This window comes from Castor canadensis, chromosome 12 (genome assembly GCF_047511655.1).
Source record: "Castor canadensis chromosome 12, mCasCan1.hap1v2, whole genome shotgun sequence".
Taxonomy (NCBI): Eukaryota; Metazoa; Chordata; class Mammalia; order Rodentia; family Castoridae; genus Castor; species Castor canadensis.
This window is the reverse complement of record NC_133397.1, coordinates 46,537,545-46,562,246: the sequence shown is the minus strand read 5'-3', so window position 1 is coordinate 46,562,246 and position 24,702 is coordinate 46,537,545. Positions and strand designations below refer to the sequence as shown.

Genomic DNA, 24,702 nt, shown 5'->3' with positions numbered 1-24,702 from the left:
CTTGCACCTTTGTAACTGTACTGGAGTGTGGTTTTCCTTAATTTCTCCATTTCAGTCAGGTTCCTCCCCACACTATTGACAATAAATATAGCTGCTTGGGTTGGTTAGGCTATTTACTTTTTTTGGCAGTACTGGGATTTGAACTCAGGGCCTATTTGAGCCACTCCACCAGCCTTCCTGGGCTCTTTAGAACCTGGCCTTCCTGTGAATGTTGAAGGTATATCATGAATGTATAAATTTTTCTAGTCTAACTTCTAAAAACCTGGAAAGACATATAAATGGAGATCCTAAAGTAATCCCTGTTGGAGCTTTGTAACCTAATTATATATATTAAATGATAGAACCACTTTCAGGAGTCCCAAACACTTTGGGACCTTGATTTCTTTGTAAAGTGAAATGCTTTGAATTGCCCTATGTGATTCTGAACTGTAATCTGTCAATCTTGGTTAAGTTGATTATATTCAGAGCAGATACCCATCTGTCAAAATTAGCTTTTTTTTGTGGGGGGTCTGTAGTCCATGCTGGCAGTGAATTTGAGTCTAGGGCTACAGGCATGCTACACCATGCCCAGCTAACTTTGAACATATATTTATGTATGGAACTACATACTGTGTCTTCGTACAAAACCATTAAATCTATTTACCTGCTGGGGAAAAGATGGAGGGTAGTGAAAATGGTTAAGTTCAGGTAGATTGCAAGATACTTATGCTTTAGAGACAGAGACTTGGATCTCTGCCACTTGTTAGATGGGTAATGGTGTGCAAGTTACTATGGAAATACGCTTAGAGGAGTTCTTCAGAAAGTGAGAATGTACATGCCTCCCTATGCAAAGTGCCTCAAACATTCTTACAAGATACTCATTAATAAATGTTAATATGCTTTCTGTAGTACCAAACAAAATGTCTTCTGGAAAACAAAAGTTGCTTTAAATGTTGGTAAATATTTAAAGTAGTTATATAGCTGAGTAAATTTACTAAGGGGCTTATAAATAGAAAAATGGACAACTATTCCTACTATGTAGGAGTTTTATGTGAGAAACTTCTGTATTATTAGTCATTTGTGGGCTGAGGAGTTTTTTAACAAGTTGAATATTAGACTTAACATGATACTGAAATTCTTTTCATATTCAAAGATTATAGAGCCAGGTGCTGGTGGCTCATGCCTATATTCCTTGCTACTCAGGAGGCAGAGATCAGGAGAATTGTGGTTGGAAGCCAGCCCAGGCAAATAGTCCCTGAGACCCTATCTTGAAAAAACTCATCCTCCGCCCCCCCCCCCCCCCCAGAGTGGCTAGAGTGGCTTAAGTGGTAAAAGAGTGTCTGCCTAGCAAGTGTGAGGCCCTGAGTTCAAACCCCAGTATTCCCCCTAACCCCCCCGCAAAAAAAAAAAATTGTTGAGAGACTTTATATTGAGAAAGAAATAACCTGTAATCAGGAATAATCTGATTGGCTTGAATCAAGGCTAACTCTACTTAAGTTAGTAATTTATGTATTAGTTTTCTGCTTTAGTAGCAGCTGCATAAACAGTTGATATTATTTGGGTGAAAAGATGTAAGAAAGAAAAGGGTAGAGCCACTTCTTTGTTTGACAAATTATAATTCCAAAAGCTAGCTGTTTGAAAACAAACTTTTATTATATGTTTCCACTATGTGTAATTATCAGAGAGCCTATTTTTAAACTATAATGTAAATACAGAGTGCACACCATTATCATTAGTGGATGTGATGTTATAATGTAACTTGTGTTCTTTAGCATGAGTTTTATTTTTATGTAGTAAAATGTGTGGGTTTTTTTTTTTTTTTTTTTCAAAAGAGGAGAGGTATAGCACAGTATAATTCCAAGGGAATTTTTAGATTAAAAAAAAAAGCCAATTTCTTTTTTGGATTTTTTTTTCTTTGTGGTTCTGGGGTTTGAGCTCAGGGCCTATACCTTGAGCCACCCCATCAGCCCTCTTTTGGGATGGGTATTTTTGAGATAGGGTCTTGGGAAGTATTTGCTGGTTTTGAACTGTGATCCTCCTGATCTCCGGCACCCTGTTCTTTTGGATTTTTGATACAGGGTTATGCTGTGTAGGGCAGGCTGGCCTCAAACTTCAGTGGTGGGATTACAGGTGTGCACCATCACATCCAGGCAAAAATCAGCTTCTTGTGCTGGGGGTATGGCTTAAGTAGTAGAGCGCCTGCCTAGCAAGCCCAAGGCCCTGTTTAACCCAATACAACCCCCTCCACACCTAAAGAAACTGTAAAAAAATCAATTTGTTTTGGCCTAAATTTGAAAGATCTCATTTAATTCCTGAATAACAAGGAAATTCACAATCAAGGCTGAAATCTTATCTATATTACTCCATCTTTCTAATCACACATTATTTTAAGCTTGTGTATCTTAAACAATGGTTATAGAATTATTTTATAGGAATATATTAAAGGTATTTTCTTATTATATGTATTGGACTTTTGATTTAATTCTCTTTAACTTTAAAATAGCATTGTGAGATGAAACAGTATAATTACTTTTACTCTGATAAAAACGAGCTAAATTGAGACCTCTGTGTATTTCTAAAGAACTCCTAATGAGCAAGTGCTAAATATAGTTAGGAAATCATGTTATTAAAACTGGAATTTCTTCTTTTGCTCTATGCTAATCTTCTGAATATATGTTTCAGGACATTTAGATGATGCCTCAACTACAACACTAAAAATAACAATATCTTCAGGTAAACACATTTCCAAAACATTGCCATTGTGCACAGAAGTTACTATCTGAAGACTAAAAGCTGCTTGTTTAGGAAAGTCAATGGCTAGGTCTTTGTATGTAAAAGTGAGGTACTATTTTTCTTCTAAACGTTCCTTTACTAATTTTTCCAAAGAGAAAAGATGCTCATCTGCCTCTTCTGGTACAAGGTTTCTAATAGAGTTTGCAAGTTCAAAAAGATACTCTGTATTTCTTCCACTTGGACCAGCTGCATTAAAAATTTGTTCGGCAATGTCTTCCAGAGGTGCGGGACCAAGGTAATTAGGATTATCACATGTTCCAATGTATAGCAACACACTGAATGGCTTTGTTGTGGGATCTTTTGGATAAAAAATGACTGTTATGGTTCGGTAGCCTCCTTTCTCTCTGAAGTCAAGGTATGTTTTTACTTCTTCTTCTTTTCCTACTGGCAGTTTGTAAGCAACACCCCATACACAACCCTGTTGAAAAATGAAAATACACTCTTTAGTATTTTTAAGGCTAATCAAAACAGGTGAAACATGTTAGGACCTGAGAGATAAGGTCTGAGAAGTCAAATGCAGCTTTGCTTCACTTAGAGTACACTGAAGAGGTATATACTAAAGGAAATCAGCATTTGAAGATCTTCATGGTGAACAGATAACCTCTTTGCATGGGGACAGTATGATACTATTTTCAACTTTTTTTTTTTTTTTGCTTTAGTTATTTTTTGGGACAGGCTCTTTTTGTACAGGTCATCCTGGACTGTGGTCCTCATATTTGTGTTTCCTGTGTAGCTGGGGTAACAAGCATGTACCACCATGCCCAGCTGTTAATTGAAAAGGGATCCAAAAAAGTAGCTTTTTGCCCAGGCTGGCTTCAAATCTCAATCTTCCTAATTTCCGCCTCTTCCTAATCTTCTTCTGAGTAACTAAAATTACAGATGTGAGCCATCATGCCCAGATAGCAATTTTTTAAGTTAGGTCTTAAAAAAAAAAAAAAAGTAATAAGACTGACCCAGGTGTGGTACACACATGTAATCTAAGAACTTGAGAGGCAGAGGCAGGAGGATCACCAGTTTGAGACTGGGCTGGGCTATGTAGTAAGACCCTGTCTCAACAAAACCAAAGTAAAACCAAACAAAACACTAATGGGATTGAAATGAAAAATAATCAGGTTTTCATCTGGTCATTAAGAAATTCTATAGAAGCTGGACTCACACCTGTAATCCTAGCTACTCAGGAGGCAGTGATCTGGAGGATCCTGGTTAGAGGCCAGCCCAGGCAAAAAGTGGGACCTGATCTCAAAAAATCACACACACACACACACACACACGATCTCAAAAAATCACACACACAGCTGTTGGAGTATCAAGTGGTAGAGTGCCTGCCCAGCAAGTATGAGCCTCTAAGTTCAAACCCCTGTAACTGCTTAAAAAAATTCTATAGAAACTAAGTGCAGTTTGTTTATTAACTGTTGATTAGGAGTTAATAGTTAACAGTTTGAAGCTATAGTGGTTTTCCTTGTGTAAATTCTGGAAAGCATTTTGTGATTTACACTATTATAAGTCTTACTACTAACTGCTTATTTTTTTTGGGTAGGGGTCAGTGTCTTGCTAAGTAGCTCAGGCTGACCTCTTAAATCCCCATCCTAAATGGCCATACTCCTGCTTGAGAGTGCTGACATTACAGGTAAGAGCCACTTCACCTAGTGTGGCTTGATTTTTGTACAAAGTCCTTTACAAAGTTAAATACCTAATTTCATAATACAAAAATCTGAAAATGTATACCAGTAAAAATGATTAAAAAAATTTAAGAAACTAAATCTATCAGTTAAATAAGTTTTTTGTGCTCCAAATCTGTGTGTTTAAAAAACACAGGTTCTGTTTTTAACATTAGGCAATACAGAAAGTAAGAATTACCTAGTTTTCTACTGAAAATACTGGATTCCTAGCAAATGTGAAGAAAGCCTTCAGGGTTCTATTTGATTCTTAGTGGCAGCATGGCTCTGAGAGACTGTCTCCATTAATGTCAAAGGGGATCACAAAGTTCTCACTCAACAAACTCATTTAAAAAAATCCACAAAAAGGAGACTATGTCATTTGGATGTGTTTTGTTGTTACCTTATACTCTATATTCTAACTTTTGACCCCATTTTCCAAAAACAAAAAAAAAAAACCATCCCACAATAAATAACAAAGAACAGTCCTAGACCTAGAACTATGGTTCAAATTGTGTGTGATGACTGATAGTAAAATTTTGTGAATATTAAAATTTAATAACACCAACATTTCATATGATTAAAGACTATGTAAAAAAGAATAATTATACCATACCCCAGGATCTTCAACAAGAGTCACAACTCTTCCAGGCTATTTTGAAAAAGGTAAAAAAGAAAACAAAATTTTTTTTCTGAATTAAGTAATTTTTTTTCTGCATTAAGTTTATTAAGTAACTAACTGGACATTAGCAACTTTATCCATATTTGCTCTAAGAAACACTTTTTGATAAAGGCTTTTTAAAAGAGCTCCAACTTATGCATGCTAAGTTATATATTCATTTCCATCAATTTGTATACATTAGAGTATGTTCATTAAAATAGATATTAAGTAACTAAGGTTCATCTAGAGTGACAGGCAAATGGAAGCAGCAATTGTGAGTCAGGGGCCAGTGGCTCATGCCTGTAATCCTCACTACTTGGGAGGCTGAGATTAAGAGGATCATGGTTTCATGCCACCCTGGGCAATAGTTTGAGAGACCCTATCTCCAACATAACAGAGCAAAATGGACTGGGAAGTGTGAAGCCCTGAGTTCAAACCCCAGCCCTCCCCACTCCCCAAAAGAAAGCCCACAAAAAAAGTAAAAGCTGGTTTTCCCTTTGGGAAAAAAGATTGTTACACTTTTATTAGGGAAAAATATGCCGTACCAGGGTGCTTTTCTTAAGGAAGTGGCTTTAAGCTTTGATAAAATTACCTGTAGGACTTGATAAACATTGATAGGTTACACCTCTAGAGTTGCTTATTCTATATGAGTTTGGAACAGCATCTGAGGTGGTTCCAGAGAAACTGTTTTGGGGTTTGTATATTGAGAAGCACTGCTACTAGATGTACACTAAGGTCTTAGAGTGAATGTGTGATTTGCACTTCTGAGCTACAAAGTGCTTTTACCTTTCTGTATATGGCAATGGGTGCTTCAAGGTACATGTCATTTTACACTCATAAATAACCTGTACTTTGCTCTATTGAGAACTTTTCTATTCAGATAGTTTATTTTACACATGGTGAGACTGCCAGGTGGCAGAACTACATCAGGCCAAGTGTTTGAGTTTAGCAGAGGGTCCTGCATGTTAGGTAGGTGATTCAGAACAATGATTGGAGAAATAGTCAAATTTGAAAAGCTAAAGAGGAGAGTGGATGGCTAAAGGTATAGCTCAGTGGTAGAGCACTTATTTACCTAGCATGTTTAGAGGCCCGGGGTTTGGAAATAAAACAAAGCACAAAAACAAGGCAGTGTTGAAATTAAGGGGACAATGAAAATAAGCCACTGAAAATTTGGGAGAAATTGGAATTGAACTACTGGAGCATTTGGGCAGCAGGTGACTGGTATGATAAAGGAGATTTTAGAAAGACCAATTTGGTAAAGTATGTATTGTGCAAGTTAGAGAGGAAGGAAGATGATACATAGCAAGAAATGTGACAGATACCATCCTCTACATCCCTTGTCTCCCCTTACATCCAACCCAATCACAGTTTTTTTTTTTTTTTGGTGGTACTGGGGATTTGAAGTCAGGACCTCCAGCTCTACCAATTGAGCCACCCTCTAGTCCTTTTTGCTGTAATTATTTTTCAGATAGGGTCTGGTGTTTTTCTTTGGGGCTGGCCTTCGGCTGTGATTCTTCTATCAATGCCTTCCACATAGCTGGAATTACAGCTGCCAGCCACCATATCCAACTTATTTATAGGAAGGGGTGGGGGGGTGGTTCACTGACTTTTTGACTGGACTGGCCTCAAACTGTGGTCTTCTTGATCTCTGCTTCCCAAATAGCTGGGATTGTAAGCCTGAGCTACTATGCCTGGCCCAAGTCACAATTCTGTCTTCTGAGTATCTTTACAATCTAGTTCTTCTACATCCTTCAGTCATCTTAGAGATTTCTTTGCCTTGCTTCTAATTCTGCTTCCCTACAGTCTGTTCTCTACTTAGTCTCTACTGAGTGATATTTCACAGGGTAAAAGTTCCTTACCCTGACTTAACTGCAAGCCTTGTTTCTTTCTACTTTTCCCCCAAGATGTACTGGATTATTTATAACTCTTACAACTGTTCATATCTTTGAATGTAGTGATGCTTATTGTGCAGTGCCCTGCTTCTTTTGTTTACTTGGCTTATTGTCTGGTCATCCCCTCCATAAAGCTTCAGCTCACTCACCAAGCAGATTTAGCACCTCCTTCTAACTTCACTGTTCCTTTTATTCACTTCCCTTAGTACACTTCCCAAGTATTTTTGTTTGCATAGGTGTTCCTACTACATGTTCAGTTTTAATTGTTGAAAGAAGAGTAGTGAATTTATAGTAGTGAGTGGTGACGGTTGAGACATCTACTTAAAATGATTTGTGGGGTCATTTTAAGTAGAAATGAATGGAATACTGAGACTGCTAACGGATGATATAGACATGGACTACTGACACTACCGATACATTTACTTAGAAATCTTTTCTAAAACGTAAGCTTTCACCCCTGAAATAAATGTTATTGAGAAAGAGTGTAAATTTGTAAGTGCACTTTAAATGCTTTTTTTTGAAAGGGGGCAATGAAACTCAAGAAAGGGTCTTCCAAGCTGAATGGATTTGGAAGGTGTTGGGAAACGAGTCATGATGGGTGTTTCTGATCTGGCAAAGTTAGTTTCGGTAAATGTTCTTGATTGTCTCATATTAAAATACTTCCTTTTCTTGAAGTTGTAATATATTATTTGTGGGGAAAAAACCTTTACAGTTAAATAAGATGCTTATTTTGGTGAGAAACTGCCACTTTTGTGATAGGTGCTTTAACTTATGTAATAGTTTAATGAAGCTAAAACGCAAGCATAATTTAATAAAGCAAGTATTCAGTATTTTTCCCACTGCAGTATGTGGAAATGAGCCTAATATTTTGTATATTTGTGTTATTAATGATGAAGCTTTTCTAATGACTAACTTACTGGGGTATATGTTGAAAAACACATAGTTTGTGTCCTGAATAGTATTTTAAGCCATTCTAACTTCCTGGATATTTCTGTAGCTTTTCCTATTCTTGCCAGAGTTAACATTTATATAAGGCTGGCAACCCAAACCCATTTTAATAAAAAATGTGAAGTAAAATCATGATGTTCTAATTTTCTTTTTTTAACTGAACACTATTAGACTTAAAAAATGTTTAGTCCTTAGATTTTCCTTTAATTTGCTAGAATGGATTTTTTTTAAAAAATGAAAGTTGTAAAAGACGTTGGGCAATGCAGCCCCCTCCACTTTCCCTCCCTTTTATATTGCAGTAAATTTAAATACAAAGAGATCCTGACTTTTATAGCTCCCTTCTATTTCTTTTGATGGAACTGGGGTTTGATTCAAGACTTCTTTCTTGCAAAGCAGGCACTCTACCGCTTAAGCCACACCTCTAGTCCATTTTGCTGTTTGCTCTGGTTATATTGGAGATGGAGGTCTCATGAATATTTGCCTGGGCTGGCCTCAAACTGAGATCCTCCTGATCTCAGCTTCCCAAGAAGCTGGGATTACAGGTTTGAGCCACAGTGCCTGGCTCTCTTCTACTCTTTTTCAAATTTAAATCAGTGAAACTCTGGCAGAATGCAGCAACAGCTTAACTGCTAAAAAGCTGCCTTCGCTGTGCTGTCCGTGGAGACGTGAAGATGCCTTTTCCCATCTCTTATCAGTGGTGCTGAGATGGGCCATCCAGAGCAAGCTGTGTGCCCTCCGCCTCCCCGACAAGACCCACCCGCGTCCTAACGCGGCTTCAGGACGCCCCGCACCGGGACAGGCGCCGGGAAGACGCACACTGCGGTGTTACTCGGCCCGCAATTCGGACCGGGAGCGCTCCGTGGGCAGTGTGCTGAACCTGCAGGCGGCTTACCTTGCCGGGGACCCCGCGGTGGTCGGTGCTGCCTTGCCAGAAACGCCTGCTGTAGTCTGTGATGTACCCGACAACCTTGTCTTGATAGGGAAAGTCCACCTTCCAGATCAGGGACCCGTAGCCAAACACCCACATCTTTCCCACTGCTCTGCCCGGGCTGCGCGGACTCCCCCCATCCAACCGCGCCGCCGGGACTGTGGTCTCCGGGACGCAAGTAACCGGCTGCTAGGGGCGCAGGCGCGATAGCCACCGCGAATCGGCGCGCAAGGCATACTGGGGTTGTAGTCCCAGGAACGCTTTCCCACTCCGTTTTGGTCAGCGTTGTTTTATTTCCTTGCTTGAGGGATTAAGTACCATTGACCTCTGTGTATCAACCAATAGTTTTCCTCAGCTGTGGAAAGTCACGGTAACCTTCTCTAAATGCGCGTGTGCAGAGCACTACATTTCCCACAATCCCCTTCGGAGGAGTGCGGCTGTAAAGATGGAACTTTTTTTTTTCTAGCTAGGTGGTGGGCGGGTGGGGAGAGAAAGGGCAGATCCTTGGCTGGCGCTGTGTAGATAGGTAGACACGCACCGGCACCCCAGCCATCTTGTGCTTCAACAGTTGGGTGTCTGCCCACATTACATAAGCCCCAGGAGCGCGAGCTGGAAATCTAATCCATATCGGCCCCTTTACCTTTCAATTACAAGCAGAAAATTTACAATAGAACTTTCATGTATGAAAAATTCCAATGGAAATTGTTTCCAATGGAAATTATTTCAATTTTATTATTAGAACAACCGTGTTCATCGTTGGTGTCCTCTGTAGCTCACCCAAAAGAGGCAAAGGTTCTTAACTCAGGGCTCATGTTCAAGCTTTGAGAATGAGCTAAGGAATCTAATGAATTTTTATTTTTCTAGGAGAAACTTTATAGCTTTCATAAGTTTCCAAGATCATAAGAAATGTTGAGATCTGCTGGTTAGAGCTACTCCTCAAATATTCTTTAGGAAGCTTACTTGGGCCATCATGGCTGTGTCCGTAAGACACAAACCTTACCAAATGATTGTACATTCTGGAGGATTTCTACATCATGCGCTTTAGCATTGTTAGAGGAGAATGCTGAAACACCCAGGTTCAGACAGTAGTATTTGTGTTTTTAAAAAGAAATCGAGAAATACAGCAAAGAAAAACTTAGTTTAAGAATAACCAGATCTTTTAATATTTTAAGTTGTAGCTTCCCCATTGTCTGGAATGGTTATTTTTCCCATTTTCCCCTCTCAATTTGGAAAACTTGCAAATATACAGAAAAATTAGAAAAAAGAGGGTAGTGACCCTTCAATAACCTCCATGTAGATTATCATTGTTTTGTAATGGCTCTTTTACTTTCTTTCTTTATGCATTTTTTTTTTTTTTTTGGGTGGGACTGAGGTTTGAACTCAGAACTTCATACTTGCAAAGCAGGCACTCTACCACTTGAGCCACACCTCCAGTCCGTTTTGCTCTGGTTATTATGGAGATGGGGTAGAGGGGTCTCATCAACTATTTCCCTGGGGTGGTCTGCAACCATGATCCTCCTGATCTCAGCCTCCCAAGTAGCTAGGATTGCAGGTGTGAGCCACTGGCACCCAGTTCTATACATACTTTTTGAAGTCTAAAGAATTTGAAGAAAGTTGTGTGTGTTATGACATTTTATTGCTACATACTTCTACAAGATCTTTGAAGAATAAGAACACATACTATCCACAGTGCATTTATCATAGCTAAGAAAATTAATAATAATTGTACCATCAAATAGCTATTCCATATCCAATGTTCCTTTAACTATCTCAAAATTATTTTGTTTGGAATTGATTCACCTCCTTTAATCCAAGATCAGTTGTGGTTTTTCTACCTACCTGCTTTTCTCCCACTGTCCCTTCATCCCTCTTTCCTCTCTATTTTCTTCCTGCCCTTCCTATCTATCTTTTTAAAAATACAGTACTGGGGATTGAACCCAGTGTCTTAAAGATGCTCAGCAACTACTCTACTTCTAAGCTATACCCCGTCCCCACTACCAGTTGAGTTTTATTTATCACATTTGCTTGACTCTGTACTCTCTTTTAGTTTAGAGCACAAGGACTTTTGTGAAAGAGGATATCTTATGAATAGTTTATGTTAATTATAGTGAGTAATACCAGGGATTGAAATGAATAATGGTGTTATTTTCAGCACATTTCACCTTCCCTTAAGAAACTCAAAGGTATTACCCAGTTCTAGTATCTTTTCAAGTTATCTATTATCCTGGTTCCATTAGTATCATTTGTAGCCAAGAGAAAAGCCAGTAAAAGTTATAAATGAAATCATATCTGCTTTTACTCAAATGCTGTTTTTAATGTTCTTAAAGTGGTGTTCTTGTGTTTGTGTTTTTCCTACAGAGAAAAAAGTCTTCTTGTATAAATGAACATAGTGTGTAATTTGTCCTCTTTTGTAAAACATATAATTGTTTTTGTAAAACTTTGTAATTGTTTTGTTTAGAAGTTAGCATGGTTCAAAAAATCTTCAATGCTAAAAGCTTAGCATTGAAGATCCTCCACAGTTTGTCCTAAACTTATCTCTGTAATCTCATTTTGCTACTGTTCTTTGTTTACTTACTCTTCCTTCCAAAGTGAACTGTTTCACTTATTTATTGTTCTTACTCATCCTTACTTACTTATCTCCCCCATTTTTTGGCTATGTCTTTCCTTCTGCCTAGGAATGCTCTTTTTTATTGTATAAAATAATGAGTTTACTCTTCTTTGATCCCAAGACAAGTTCAGGTTCCTCTGTTATTGATTCTCACAATTCCCATACTTTTCCTTAGATCTTGTTAGAACTTTCACTTATAAAGCCCCTTATTTGAGTAATAATTTGTTTAATTTCTGAGTTCTTCCCTAAGCTCTCTGTTGGAATAAAAATTGTTTCTATCTTGTTCTAAAAAAATGAGTTTCACTGTGACATCTTCATACATGCTTATAATGTATTTTGATCATACTCAAGCTTTCCCCTTACTTTCTTTTGTCCCCCTTCCCTAGCTCCTTTCCCTGGTCACCTTTCTCTTCTCAAATAGGCCTCCTTAAACTTTCATTAATCTACATTTTGCATATAAGAGAAAACATGCAATATTTGTCTTCAAGTATGCTTATTTTGCTTAACATGATGATCTCCAGTTCCATTTTCCTGCACATGACCTAGGCTGATTTTATAACTTGCTTATTGTAAATAGTGCTGTAATAAACATGGATGTTCCTGTTTCTCTACCATTTGCTGATTCTGATTTTTTTTGGGTGTATACTGGAAGTGGTGTAGCAAGATATATGGTAGGTAGTTCTATTTTCAGTTTTTTGAGGACTCTCCATACCAATTTCCATAGCGGGTATACCTATTTATATTCCCATTAATAGCAGTATATAAGGGCTCCTTTTCCCACATCAAGTTTGTTCTCTTGATGATAGCCATTCTGACTGGGGTGAGAAGGAATCTCAATAGTGTTTTGATTTGCATTTCCCTGTTTACTACTAAGGGTGTTTTTCATGGGTTTATTGTACATTTGTACTTCTTCTTTTGAGAACTATCTGTTCAATTCATTTGCTCACTTATTGATTGGATAATTTGTTCTTTTGGTGTTAATTTTGTTGAGTTCTTTATATATTCTGGATATTAATCTCTTGTAAGATGAATATCTGGCAAAGATTCCCATTTTTTTTAAGGTCATCTCTTGATTTTGGTAATTGTTTTCTGTGCAGAAACTTTTTAATTTATTTCAATTTCACTCATCAATTCTTTGGTGTTATGTTCTGAGCTATTGAAATCCTATTCAGAAAATCATTGGCTATGCCTATATCTTGAAGTGTTTCCCCTATGTTTTCCCATAGTAGTGTCAAAGCTTCAGGTCTTACATTAAGATCTTTGATCCATTTTCAATTGATTTTGTAGAGTGAGAGATAGGGATCCTAGTGTCAGTCTCCTATGTATGGCTATCCAGCACCATTTGCTGAAGAGGCTTTTATTTCTCCACCATATGTTTTGACTCCTTTGTTGAGAATCAGGTAGCTGAAGCTGCAGGGAAGGGTATTTCTGGGTCCACTTTTTCTATTCTATTGGTCTGTGTGTCTGTTTTTGTGCCAGTATCTGACTGTTTTTGTTATTATGGCTCTTTAGTGTAATTTGAAACCAGTTATTGTGGTACTTTCAGTATTGCTCTTTTTGCTCAGGATTAGGGATGCTTTTCTGCTCATTGACTCAGTTTTGATTCCTTCCTGTCCTGTAAGACACGACTCACATCCCTTACTGAGCTGAAGCAGATTCTTCTTTAATTTCAATGGCTCTTAATTTGTACTTCTTTTGGCACTCTCCATTTTCTATCTTGGATCATATATCATTCCTATGAGATTGTAAACTACTTGAGATAGAATCTATGTCAGTATCATCTTTGTATATTCCCCATTGCTGATGGTGCTTAGTAAATAACTGCTAATTGAATAATTAAAGTTTGGTGATATATATCTAGTAACAGAACAGGTGATACAATCAGATTGATCAATAGCTAACATTAGCTGTTTGACTTGCTATATGATGAACTTCTGCAGTTACAGCTTTGTAGAGGTGACCATGGATAAAGTTAAATTTATTAAAGGAATGTTACATGCTCTCTCCTCAAACCTTCCTTTTCTGGATAGATTACTTGCAATGTGTTTCTAGAAAGTTTTTCATGTGTTTTGGGGTAGACATGTTGGCATTTCCTGAACCACCACTTCTTAGGATCATTAGAAAATCTAAAAAGTGGGATAGAAATATTTTAAAGACTCTGTTTTAGTGATAACTGTTTCCCGAATCTCAGATCAACTTGCTTCATAGTCACTAGCAAATTGTCTTTATTAATTTCTGAGAGTCATGTGCTGAGTGCTGTACTGGACTGTGACTGCAGGGAAACTTGAAATGAACTTTTGAAGGGAAATGATGATGATGAGGGCAATAGTGCTATGAAAAATGTTCTGTGCTGGTGTAGAAAGCTAGGTTCATCTCTTTGTGGCTGCACTTTTTGGTTTCAGTATATTCATTCATGGGACAAGGATGGAGAACCGTAATGTTGAGCTCCTTCTGGAAAGGACCAGCAGAGAGAGGAAAACTAAGATAACTACTTACCTCTGTTTTTCTCAATAAACACTTCTTTTTCTTTTTGGCTTAGCCTGTTTACTATAGAGGGTTTTATGTAGAAGGTGAGCATTGCTGGTAGTTAAATGGCCCTTCTGCGTAATTGAGCGCATATTTGGGATTCACTGGAGTTTAGCTCTCTCATCAAGAGACCACCAACTAGTAAATTTTGGTGGGATATGAATAGTAGCAGAAAGAATTGCTCAGACATTTCCAGAGGAAGAACCATAGAGTACTTAAAAACTCCTTCGATATTTTAAACAAGAACATTCCTAGGAGTACTTATTTGAGAGATTTTCTGGTTTAGGCTCTAGCCTAAACTGCACAACAGTCTATTTCTCCTCAGACATTTGAAAGATGTTACACAGGCTCACTGTGATCTGTTAATCTCTAGGAGTTCAGTGTTGTTTTATTGACTTTAGTATTATCTTTCTACCTTGTTTTCTAGACTGGTCAAAAGAATGGATTTTACAGAGGCTTACTCAGATACATGCTCTACAGTTGGACTTGCGGCCAGGGAAGGCAATGTTAAAATCTTAAGGAAACTGCTCAAAAAGGGCCGTTGCGTGGATGTTGCTGACAACAGGGGATGGATGCCAGTTCATGAAGCAGCTTACCACAACTCCGTTGAATGTTTGCGGATGTTGATTCATGCAGGTAAAGTAAATTCAAGGTATATGAGAGGCTGTGTCTACAAGCTGGGCTAATAAAATAAAAAAATAGTAAAGTGGTAGTATTTGTTTCTCTTTCTATAATCCTAAAATAACTGCCTTATCTATTAAGGACGATAAGATTGCTGCACTGGATTGTGTCAGCATGGTGTTCCATCTGGACAGCTATAAATATTGTCCTTTATGTGGAAGTACTTATTTTTATTGACTGGCTTATTTTTATTGACTATGCTAGGTGATGTGGCAAAAGCAGTTTATGTTTTTTGTTTTAATTTAAGTATTTGGTAGTCACTGGTCATATTTGTTCTTTCTTCCTTTTCCAAACAAAAGGAATAGTGCCACTGAAATTGAGATTGAGTGTTTTGTTTGGATTAGTTTTTTTTTTTATTTTATTATTCATATGTGTATACAAGGCTTGGGTCATTTCTCCCCCCTGTCCCCACTCCCTCCCTTACCACCCACTCTGCCTCCTCCCTCTGCCCCCCCACTCAATACCCAGCAGAAACTATTTTGCCCTTATGTCTAATTTTGTTGTAGAGAGAGTATAAGCAATAATAGGAAGGAACAAGGGTTTTGGCTGGTTGAGATAAGGATAGCTATACAGGGAGTTGACTCACATTAATTTTCTGTGTGTGTGTGTTACCTTCTAGGTTAATTCTTTTTGATCTAACCTTTTCTCTAGTTCCTGGTCCCCTTTTCCTATTGGCCTCAGTTGCTTTTAAGGTATCTGCTTTAGTTTCTCTGCGTTAAGGGCAACAAATGCTAGCTAATTTTTTAGGTGTCTTACCTATCCTCACCCCTCCCTTGTGTGCTTTCGCTTTTATCATGTGCTCAAAGTCCATGGATTAGTCTTTTTTTTTTTTTAATTCTTTTGAACACTTGTCAGTTTCTTTAATTTTAGGAGACATTCCAATTACTTGAACTTTGTATTCTCAGAGAATATGGTAGAGCATGGGCCAAAGTACCTGCTTTCACAGGGCTTGTATTTCTGAGAAGGGAGACAGACAGTAAGTACATAACAGTTTAACAAGATTATTTCAAAAGGCAAAAGTGTTTTGGAGAAAATAAAATGGTAGCGGATGGAGAATGACAGTGTGTTACTACACTTATCTTTGAAACTCTGCATTTAGTAACTTGTTTGTAGCTTGGGATCATCCATGGCAGGAGTACTGACACAAGAGAAATCAACCAGTGCTAAAAACTGGGCTTCTCTCCCTTGGGTGAGCCAGGTGAATGTTAGTCAGAACACTGCTGAGTGAAGGGTGGACCAAAGGAGAGGACTGTGACCTAGCACATGTGCCCGATGCTTGATTTACATTATTTGTCCAGCATGTGCACAACTGCTGTGAGAGGCCCTATTGTACTTATTCCCAAAGTTCAGAGACAGTGACTCATGAAAGGTTGCATAATAAACCAGGGTATGTGATTTGAACCCACTTCTCTGACTCTCAGCCTGTATTGTTTTCTACCATACCATCCTTCTGACATTTAATTGAAGTAAACATTTACAGCATTCTTTTAATTTAAACTGAGTTTGAATATAGTACTCCATATTGTAACAGTTACTGAATCATTCACATCTCACTGATCATGGAAATTCAGGCTTTTTTCTTCTCTGTATAGTCATCATCAGGTATAGACATTTAAAATTTAGACACCTGGGTCTGTAACTCATCAGAACTACTATTACCTTATGGATAGGAAAGGAAATAAACTTTACATTTTTTGGTAGTGCTTATTTTATTTATTTTTGTCTTATGGTATGAGAGCTGACAAGTTATAATATAGGAAGTTTGTCATGATGGTTTTAAAGTCAACATGTTTTAGTGTCTATTATAATTTAATTCTTTTTTTTTTTTTTTTTTTGTGAAACTAGAGTTTGAACTCAGGGCCTTGCACTTGCTAGGCAGTCAGTCACTCTATCACTTGAGCCATTCCACCAGCCCCTATAATTGAATGTTTAAAGATATTAGAGAATGAAGTTTTATGCTTCAATTTCAAAAGCTTAAGTATACTTGTAGACTCTGCTTGAAATGAACTGTAACTGTCTCTACTGATGAATATATGTATGAATTTGGATATTCTTTTCTAGTCAAAAAGCTCATTCCTAACACACTGTTACATATCTTGTCCCCATCAGAATACTGCTGTATATGTACAAATGTTTTCCCTTTAACTGCTGAGTGTGTGGACATGCTTTTGAATAAAGGTGTTTGAACTGGCTATTATTTTCTTTTAGAAATTTTAAGTATCAGCAGTGGCTAGCCTTCATTTAAGCTTGATGTTTTTGAAGAATAAGATAGCCACATTCAGCCATGTGACTAGTTGTTATAAATGATCAAGTACAATATATATATATATATATATATATATATATATATATATATATATATATTTTTTTTTTTTTTGGCCAGTATTGGGGTTTGAATTCAGTGCCTTACCCTTGCTATGCAGGCACTCTACCACTTGAGCCACTCTGCCAGTCCTGTTTTGTGTTGTGTATTTTCAAGATAGGGTCTCTGTAACTGTTTGCCCAGGCTAGCTTTGAACCTCAATCTTCCTGCTCTTTACCTCCTGAGTAGTTAGAATTATAGGCATGAGCCACTGGTGCCGAGCTGATTAAGTACAATTTTTTCACTTATTTATATTGGAGTTCACCATTATGAATTAACTTTGGATAAATTTTACTTTTGTGTAGTGTATAAAAGATTAGAATAGGGATATGGAGGTAGGAAGTAGGGTTTGTAGAGGGTAGGAAAGCAGCTATAGGCATTCCTTTAGGGTGACATCTTGGAGCTTAATCTTCAATGGGTTTGGCTGTTTTCTATAGTTTCTCCTACTCCCTGTAAGACACTATATTCCTTTGATCATTGCTATAATGTGGAAATCCAAAGGCAGTAGCTTAGTTAGGTAGAAGTGTTCCTCTTTTTCATGTCCAGTACAGGTGGTCTGGCTGTGACTGTCTCTGTCCAGTCAGTAACATGCCTGGGGACTTTGAATCTTGCTGGTCCATCATACTCCAGGATGTTCTTACTTGCAAGGCCAAAGCTGGGTTATTGTCATGTTAGGCTCCAGATCACAAGAAGGGAGAAACAGTGGAAGTTCAAGTCAAACCATTTCCCAATAAGCAGTGCAGCAAGAGTTGCATGAAGCACTTGTATTGGCAAGAACTTTAACGTGTTGTTGCTAATGGGCTGAGGGTTCTTTGGCTACATTTTGCTGGAAATCATGAATAGGCAAAGTGAGACTGCCTTCGTGTCAGCAACTCTGAGTTTAAGGTGTTGGGACCCTCCACTCTCAGTGGTATAGCTCCTTGGTAGTCAGAACTACTCTTGTTGGCTTTCTGGAATTCTTCTAGCAGCCAGGGGTTGCAGCTCTTCTGCAGTTTTAGCTCTTTGCAACTCTGCCTTCCTCAGCCTTCAGTCTCAGCTCTCCACAGTCTAAGCTCCTGGCCACTATATGGAACTCTTCAGCTGCTTTCTAGCTGCTGCTTCTGGGTGTGCCTAGGGCTGACCACCCTGGGAGTTGTCTGTTCTTCTATGTTACCAGCTCAGTCCACTCTACCCGTAATAAAGACCACAAGGATGCAATAAAACACTCAAATGAGGCTCTATTGGAGCCTGGGCTGCACCATCAGAAAGGCAGTGCAAAGGAGGAAGGTCTCCCAGCCTGTTCCAAGGAGACAGGAGTTATGCCATATAGTCAGTCATGCATCTACACAAACTCTCACAGGCAGTGAGATGCTCTTTCCCAACCAGATTGAGGACTGCTACAGGGAGGTCCTGAGGTGGCTGTGGATGGCATCATCTGAGGATATCAGGGCCAACTCCAAGTCTCCTGGAGACATCTCAGAGCATTTGGAGTGACTGAAGCACAGTATACCAAAGTAAAGCCTGGGTTGGAGTGGTGGCCATGATAGGTTGTGGTGGTCTCTCCTATGTTGGTTGATTGATTCAGACAGGGTCTTATTATGTAGCTCAGGTTGGCCTCGAAATCACTATCATCTGGCCTCACTGTGTTAAGTGCCTGGGCCTGCACACTGGGCTGTAGCATTCTTGAAGTTGAAACTGGTATCCAAAAATCTATTAAATTTGGTTAACTAACCAAAATTAGAAAAATCAGATTAGAATGAGGTAGAAGGCTTATGTAGCCTATTATTTGCTTTAAAAAAGGCTGTATGTATTCCCTGGTCTTTCCCACCCCCCGCCTTTTTTTTTTTAATTAGCTAATCTCCATAATTTAGTCAGATACTTTAAACTTTTCTAGATGTTTTAAGTTCCACAATGTTGACTAGTGACGAATGATAGCTGACTCCTTATTTTTGGAAAAGATCTAGCTAACATAAAGCTACATGGGAGGAGGTATTTAAATTTTTTAAAATTTAAATTTTTATTTACTTTTTTTTTTTTTAACTTTTGCTGTGCTAGGGATCAAAACCAGTACCTTGTTCATGCTAGGCAATCACTCCTTTTTTTTTTAGTTTATTTATTTATTTATTTTTCCTTTACTGTTGGGCAGAGTGTGGGTACTCACTCTACTTCTGAGCTACTTACAGTCTTACAATTAATGAGAGCATATAGCTAACAAATATATATATATATATATATATGCATATATATACACACACAAACATATATATATATTTGGTGGGACTGGGGTTTGAACTCAGAGCTTTGTGCTTGCAAAGAAGGCACTGTACCTGTTGAGTCATGCCCCCAGTCACTAACAAATATTTTTATTTGACAAATAAATAATCTAGCTTATAGTAATTTTTGTTAGTTTATGTTACTGTGCTGTAATAGCAGTAACAAATGCTGAAGAGCCTTAACTAAATAAGGCAATATAGCACAGTGATTAAGAGTTATAGTCAAGTTGTCAGTTCTAGTGACTCTGCCTCTGCCTTTTTTTTTTTTTTTTTTTTTTTTTTGGGTGTGATTTGGACAGGTTTTTTTTTTTTTTTTTTTGCAGTATGGGGGTTTGAACTCAGGGCCTTCACCTTGAGTCACTCCACCAGCCCTTTTTATGTGATGGGTGTTTTCGAGATAGGGTCTCTTGAACTGGGCTGAACAGCCCTATTTGCCTGGGCTGGCTTTGAACCGAGATCTTCCTGATCTCTACTTCCTGAGCAGCTGGGATTACAGGTAGGAACCATCAGTGCCCGGCTTCAGTACTGTTAATACCTTGGTCTGAGCTACATCATCTCTTGCCTGGGCACTGTAGTAGCTTCTTAATGGATCAGTTTCTGCCCTCACTCCCTCCCTATCCTATGACAGGTTGCTCATGTCAGAAGAATCCTATTTTTTTTTTGTTTTTTCAGTGTTTGGATTGAACCCAGGCCCTCGTGCATGCCTGGCAAGCACTCTACCACTGAGATATACACCCAGCCCAGAGGGGGATCCTTTTAAAAATATGCCAGACCATGTTTCTTTGCTCAAAAGTCTGCAGCAGCTCCCCATTTTGTTCTGAGTAAAGCATTGTTGCATATATTTCATAGTCTAATAAAAGGTCACTTAACTATATATCTATTGATGGACACATTGTATTTCCTAAAGTTTTATTATAAGTAGTGCTTTAGTTTACATACTTTACATATGCAACTTTATACATGCTTTATATATGTACCTTTATACATGTTTTATATATGTACCTTTCTGTAGGATGGAATTTTAGAAGTTAAATTGCTGGCTCAAGAAGTATGTTGTATTAATTCAAGGTTTTCTAGAGGAACGGAACCAACTGGGGACACATACACACACACACACACACACACACACACACACACACACACACACATATATAAAAGGGAATTTACTAAAAAAAATATGATTATAGAGGCTGGAAGTCCCACCTTGCAAGATGGAGGACCGGGGAAGCTGGTGGTATAAATTAGTCTAAGTCAGAAGGTCTGAGAGCCAGAGAAACTGGTGAAACTCTCAGTCTGAAGCCAAGGGCCTGAGATCTAGTGGCTAGAAGGGGCTCTGGCATAAATCCCAAAGTCTGAAGGTTCAACTCAAGAACCAGGATTTGTAATCTCTAAGGGCAGGAGAAGATGATGTCCTAGCTTAAGAAGATGGGGTAGGGCGGGAGCTGGAGATGTGCCTAAAGTGGTACAGCACCTGCCTGACAAACACAAAGCTTTCAAACCTCAATTCGAAAGAGAGAGAGAGAGAGAGAGAGAGAGAGAGAGAGAATGAGAATGAGGATTCTCTTCTCTGTTTCTTGTCCTTGTGGCCCTCAACGATTTGCATGATGTTTGCCCACTTCTTTAACTCAGTCTCTTGATTCAAATGCTGATCTCATCCCCAAAACCTGACCACCCAGAAATAATGTTTAGCATCTATCTTGGCATCCCTTAATGCAGTCAAGTTGACATATAAAATTAACTTTCACATATGCCAAGTTAAAATATTGACAAGCTACTGCTAAATTATATGGTGTCTCAATTAGTACTCTTCTAGTAAAAAGAATAAAGAATCCTAGTTTGTGTTAGCTTAAAGAAAGGGATTTAGTGGCTCACGTAAATGCTAGGTCTGAGTGGTAGGCATTACTGATTCTAGTATCTGAATGATGTCATCAGGACTCTGACTCTCTGTTTTTCTCAGCTCTACTTTTCTCTGTTTTATTTTCAGGTAGGATTTCTCTTTGGAAGTTCTATACATACCTCATCCTTAAAATGTGGGGAGTGGATTATGAGAAGCCTATGAGAACTTGTCATATGTACAGTTGTGCTCAATGATTTACAGGCTGAGTTTGGCATGGCCCCAGCCGCAGAAGAGAGTGAACTGCCAAATGCAGCATAGCTGCTTTTCCTCAGTTGTTTATGTTCAGAGAAGTAGGAATGCAGGTTTCTCTTGTTACAGTGTCATGCCCCTCCCCCAGAACTGTTGCTCCACCTCCTTGTTGACCACTGGATATAAAAGACTCATGGAAGGAAGATGTGAGGTTTTTTGATGGAGGGTTTTTTGATGGTTGATTGATTGTGGGCAGCTTGTGAGAATGCTGCTTCTGCTGCTGAGTTACGCTAGCAATTAAAGGAAACATGGGACAGTGCGAGTCTGATGGGACAGTGCAAGTCTGAGCACCGAGACTTTAAGAAAGCTAAAGAGAAAGCATGGGACAGTGCGAGTGTAAGGAAAGAGTTTAAAGACTAGAAAAGAAGCAAGGTTTTAAAGAAGACTTTAGAAGTAAGGTTTTAAAGAATAGAAGACTTTAGAAGCAAGGCCTTAAAGAATAAAGGTAGAGAAAAGAAGTAGAGTAAAGAGAAGTAAAGAAATAATGAGGCTATTGTGCATCTCCATTTGAGCGCCCAACACACCTGACCCCAACTTTCTGCATGTCTGTCTTCTATCGTTTGTCCTTTCTGCATCTCCTATTGCCCCCAGTTAGGCCAGTTAGGTTCAGTAGAATTAGGAGTGAGAGAAAGCTTGCTCCATTAAAGAACTCCTGGGCTGAGTGTGGTGGTACACATCTGTAATCCCAGACACATGGGAGGCAGAGATAGGAAGATTGTGACTCTAGGCCAGACTGAGAAAAAGTTAACAATACCCTATCTCAAAAATAAGCAAGGTGTGGTGGGGCATACTTGTAATCTCAGCTATAGGGAGGCAAATGTAGAGGATTTTTCTTTGAGTTCAGCTCAGGCAAAGTTAGTACAAGAACCTATCTGACAAACAAACTAAAAGCAAAGGACTGGGGTTGGAGGAACATGGTTCAAATAGTAGAGCAGTTGCCTAGCAAAGCTGAGGCCCTCAGTTCAATCCCCAGTACTGTACACACACACACACACACACACACACACACACACACACACACACACACACACATATTCTCTTCCCCTCCTCCCAAACAAAACCTCCTTATGTATTCTGGATATTAATCCTTTGCTTTTACATGTATTTCAGATATTTTACATACTTTCTCTCAGTCTTTTATTTTTCTTACAGTGTTTCATTTTTTTTGTGGTACTGGGATTTGAACTCAGGGCCTACACCTTGAGCCACTCCACCAGCCCTTTTTTATGAAAGGTATTTTCAAGACAGGGTCTTGTGGACTCTTTGCACAGGCTGGCTTTGAACTGAGATCCTCCTTATCTCTGCCTCCTGAGTAGCTAGGATTACAGGTGTGAGCCACTGGAGCCAGCATTTAATTTCTTTGTAATGCCTCCAGACCTCTTCCTTTTACTCACTTCTTCTCTGCATCTTGCTGAGGTCTCTCCTGAGGATTGTCTGTGAATTTTGCACATAGTAAAATCACCTGTATGATGAAATTATTTTGTCTAACCTATACCTGAAATAGGTATTTATCACCTTTGTGATCAGCACATATGAATTTTGTATGGTCTCATCAAATTCTTGCTCCAACTACCAAGATATGGTTCTGGTCTGAATTTGATACCTGTCTCCTACTGAAAGCCTTGTGGTTTGTTTTCTTTTCACTACAACGATTACAAGTAATAAGCCAGTTTATTATTTAGAAGTAAAAGGACACTTTGCGTCAGCAGACATAGGGTGTGGTAACTGTGGAGGAGTGTTCAGGCTCTCTCTTGTCACTGCTGCACAGATGGTCCCAGCCCTTAAGTGTAAACAAGAACTCATGAGTTGTTATGAAAGACCTGACATGCTCATTGTGTCTGTCCATTTGGAAGTCTTTAATTTTGCTGACATTTAAATTCAGTAAGTAGATGAGAAGCAGACACCGCTTTGCCTTCTGTTGAGAATCATTGGAGGTTAAGGCATGGAAAGCAGTGAGCATGTGCAGCCATTTTTTTCAAGAAGCCCTGTTGAGGGAAGGGAAGAAAGCCGGAGGGTGGTATCGATGGTCCAGGACACCATGGTAAAGCTCACACGTCAACTTACGAAGACAGTTTATCTTTGGAACTTTCCAAACTGATTGGGTGCTGAAAACCTTCTTAAAATGATATTCTGTGGACTTTACAAATTTAAAACAACTCTTACAGTACATAAATATTATAATAAATACATATCTACTGCATTTGTGTTTTATAAAAATTCAAAGTATATTCACAGTTCTGTTGAACCCCACTGATGGTTAGGCCAGCAATGTTATCCTTGTTGCAAAACCCTGAACCTCACAGAGTTGAAGTAATTTGCCCAGAATAAAATTGGAATTATAACTGGGAGAGCCAGGATTGCAGCCTACATCTTCTGACTCCAAATGTTACATTCCTGACCCAGCCATTTTAAAGTTACGTAAAATCTTTCAAACTCTCAAGTAGTAAATTGATTTTAGTTTCTCATCCTGGGAAATGCCTTTTATTTTTGGTAATTACATCAGAGGTTTTGTTCGTTTTTCTCAAAAAAAAGTCACTAAGGGTGGCTTGTACTTAAGGGGTGGGAATGAAGTTCTGTTTCCTTGACTTTCTACATAATTATTTGGATTATTATTTCTTTTTTTTTTTTGGATGGTGTCGGGGATTGAATTTATGGCCTCATGCACGCTAGGCAAGTGCTTTACCAACTGAGCTGCATCCCCATCCCTGGATTCTTTTGTTTGGGGGAATTTCTTCTTTTGCATTTATTTAGTTAGTCATTTGTATTTGCATGTACTCATGGGTATTTATTTTATACTTTGGACTATAACCTAATATAGTGTTACTTATTTTGTATGTTAAACAGTTTTGGCTCTTAGTTGTCCTCTCCGATTGGCTCTCATGTCCTTTTTGAGATGCTCCTATTTTTTATTTTTTGATGATATGATGTTTGAACTCAGGGCCTTGCCCTTGCTGGCAGGCTATTTTTTTATTTTGGAACAGTTTTTACTCTCTGATCCTGAGTATGCTGCAGGCTCATTTTGTGTATTCCCTTCCCCAGTCTTAGAATCAATCATTCTTTTTTTTTTTTTTTTTTTGTGCTGGGGTCTGAACTCAGGGCTTGCACCTTGAGTCACTCCCCTAGCCCTTTTTTGTGATGGGTTTTTTTGAGATAGGTTCTCAAAAAAGTATTTGCCTGGGTTGGCTTAGAACTGAGATCCCGATCTCTGCCTCCTGAATAGCTAGAATTACAGGTGTGAGCCACTAGCACCTGGCTAGAATCAACCATTCTT

At 38.5% G+C, this 24,702-nt stretch overlaps 2 protein-coding genes across 5 annotated transcripts in view; one reads left to right on the top strand and one right to left on the bottom strand.

Annotated features, from left to right (window-relative positions):
- Asb3 (ankyrin repeat and SOCS box containing 3) overlaps positions 1 to 24,702 on the top strand; it is a 94,316-nt gene that overhangs the window by 5,985 nt on the left and 63,629 nt on the right. For all 3 annotated transcript variants that reach the window (XM_074049711.1, XM_074049709.1, XM_074049712.1), the window contains exon 2: positions 14,418 to 14,626. In XM_074049711.1, coding sequence (XP_073905812.1) covers positions 14,431 to 14,626 — 196 coding nt within the window. In that variant the 5' untranslated portion in view covers positions 14,418 to 14,430. The remainder of the gene's footprint in view (positions 1 to 14,417; positions 14,627 to 24,702) is intronic.
- Chac2 (ChaC glutathione specific gamma-glutamylcyclotransferase 2) lies at positions 1,612 to 9,200 on the bottom strand. 2 transcript variants are annotated; one of them, XM_020168578.2, is made up of 3 exons: positions 8,821 to 9,190; positions 5,044 to 5,079; positions 1,612 to 3,190 (listed from the first exon to the last, which is right to left on the bottom strand). In XM_020168578.2, the coding sequence occupies exons 1-3, from the start codon at positions 8,953 to 8,955 to the stop codon at positions 2,825 to 2,827; spliced, it is 537 nt and encodes a 178-aa protein (XP_020024167.1). In that variant the 5' UTR covers positions 8,956 to 9,190; the 3' UTR covers positions 1,612 to 2,824. The 2 variants fall into 2 exon arrangements, with proteins under 2 accessions (XP_020024167.1, XP_020024168.1); XM_020168579.2 differs by lacking the exon at positions 5,044 to 5,079 and having other exon boundaries at positions 8,821 to 9,200.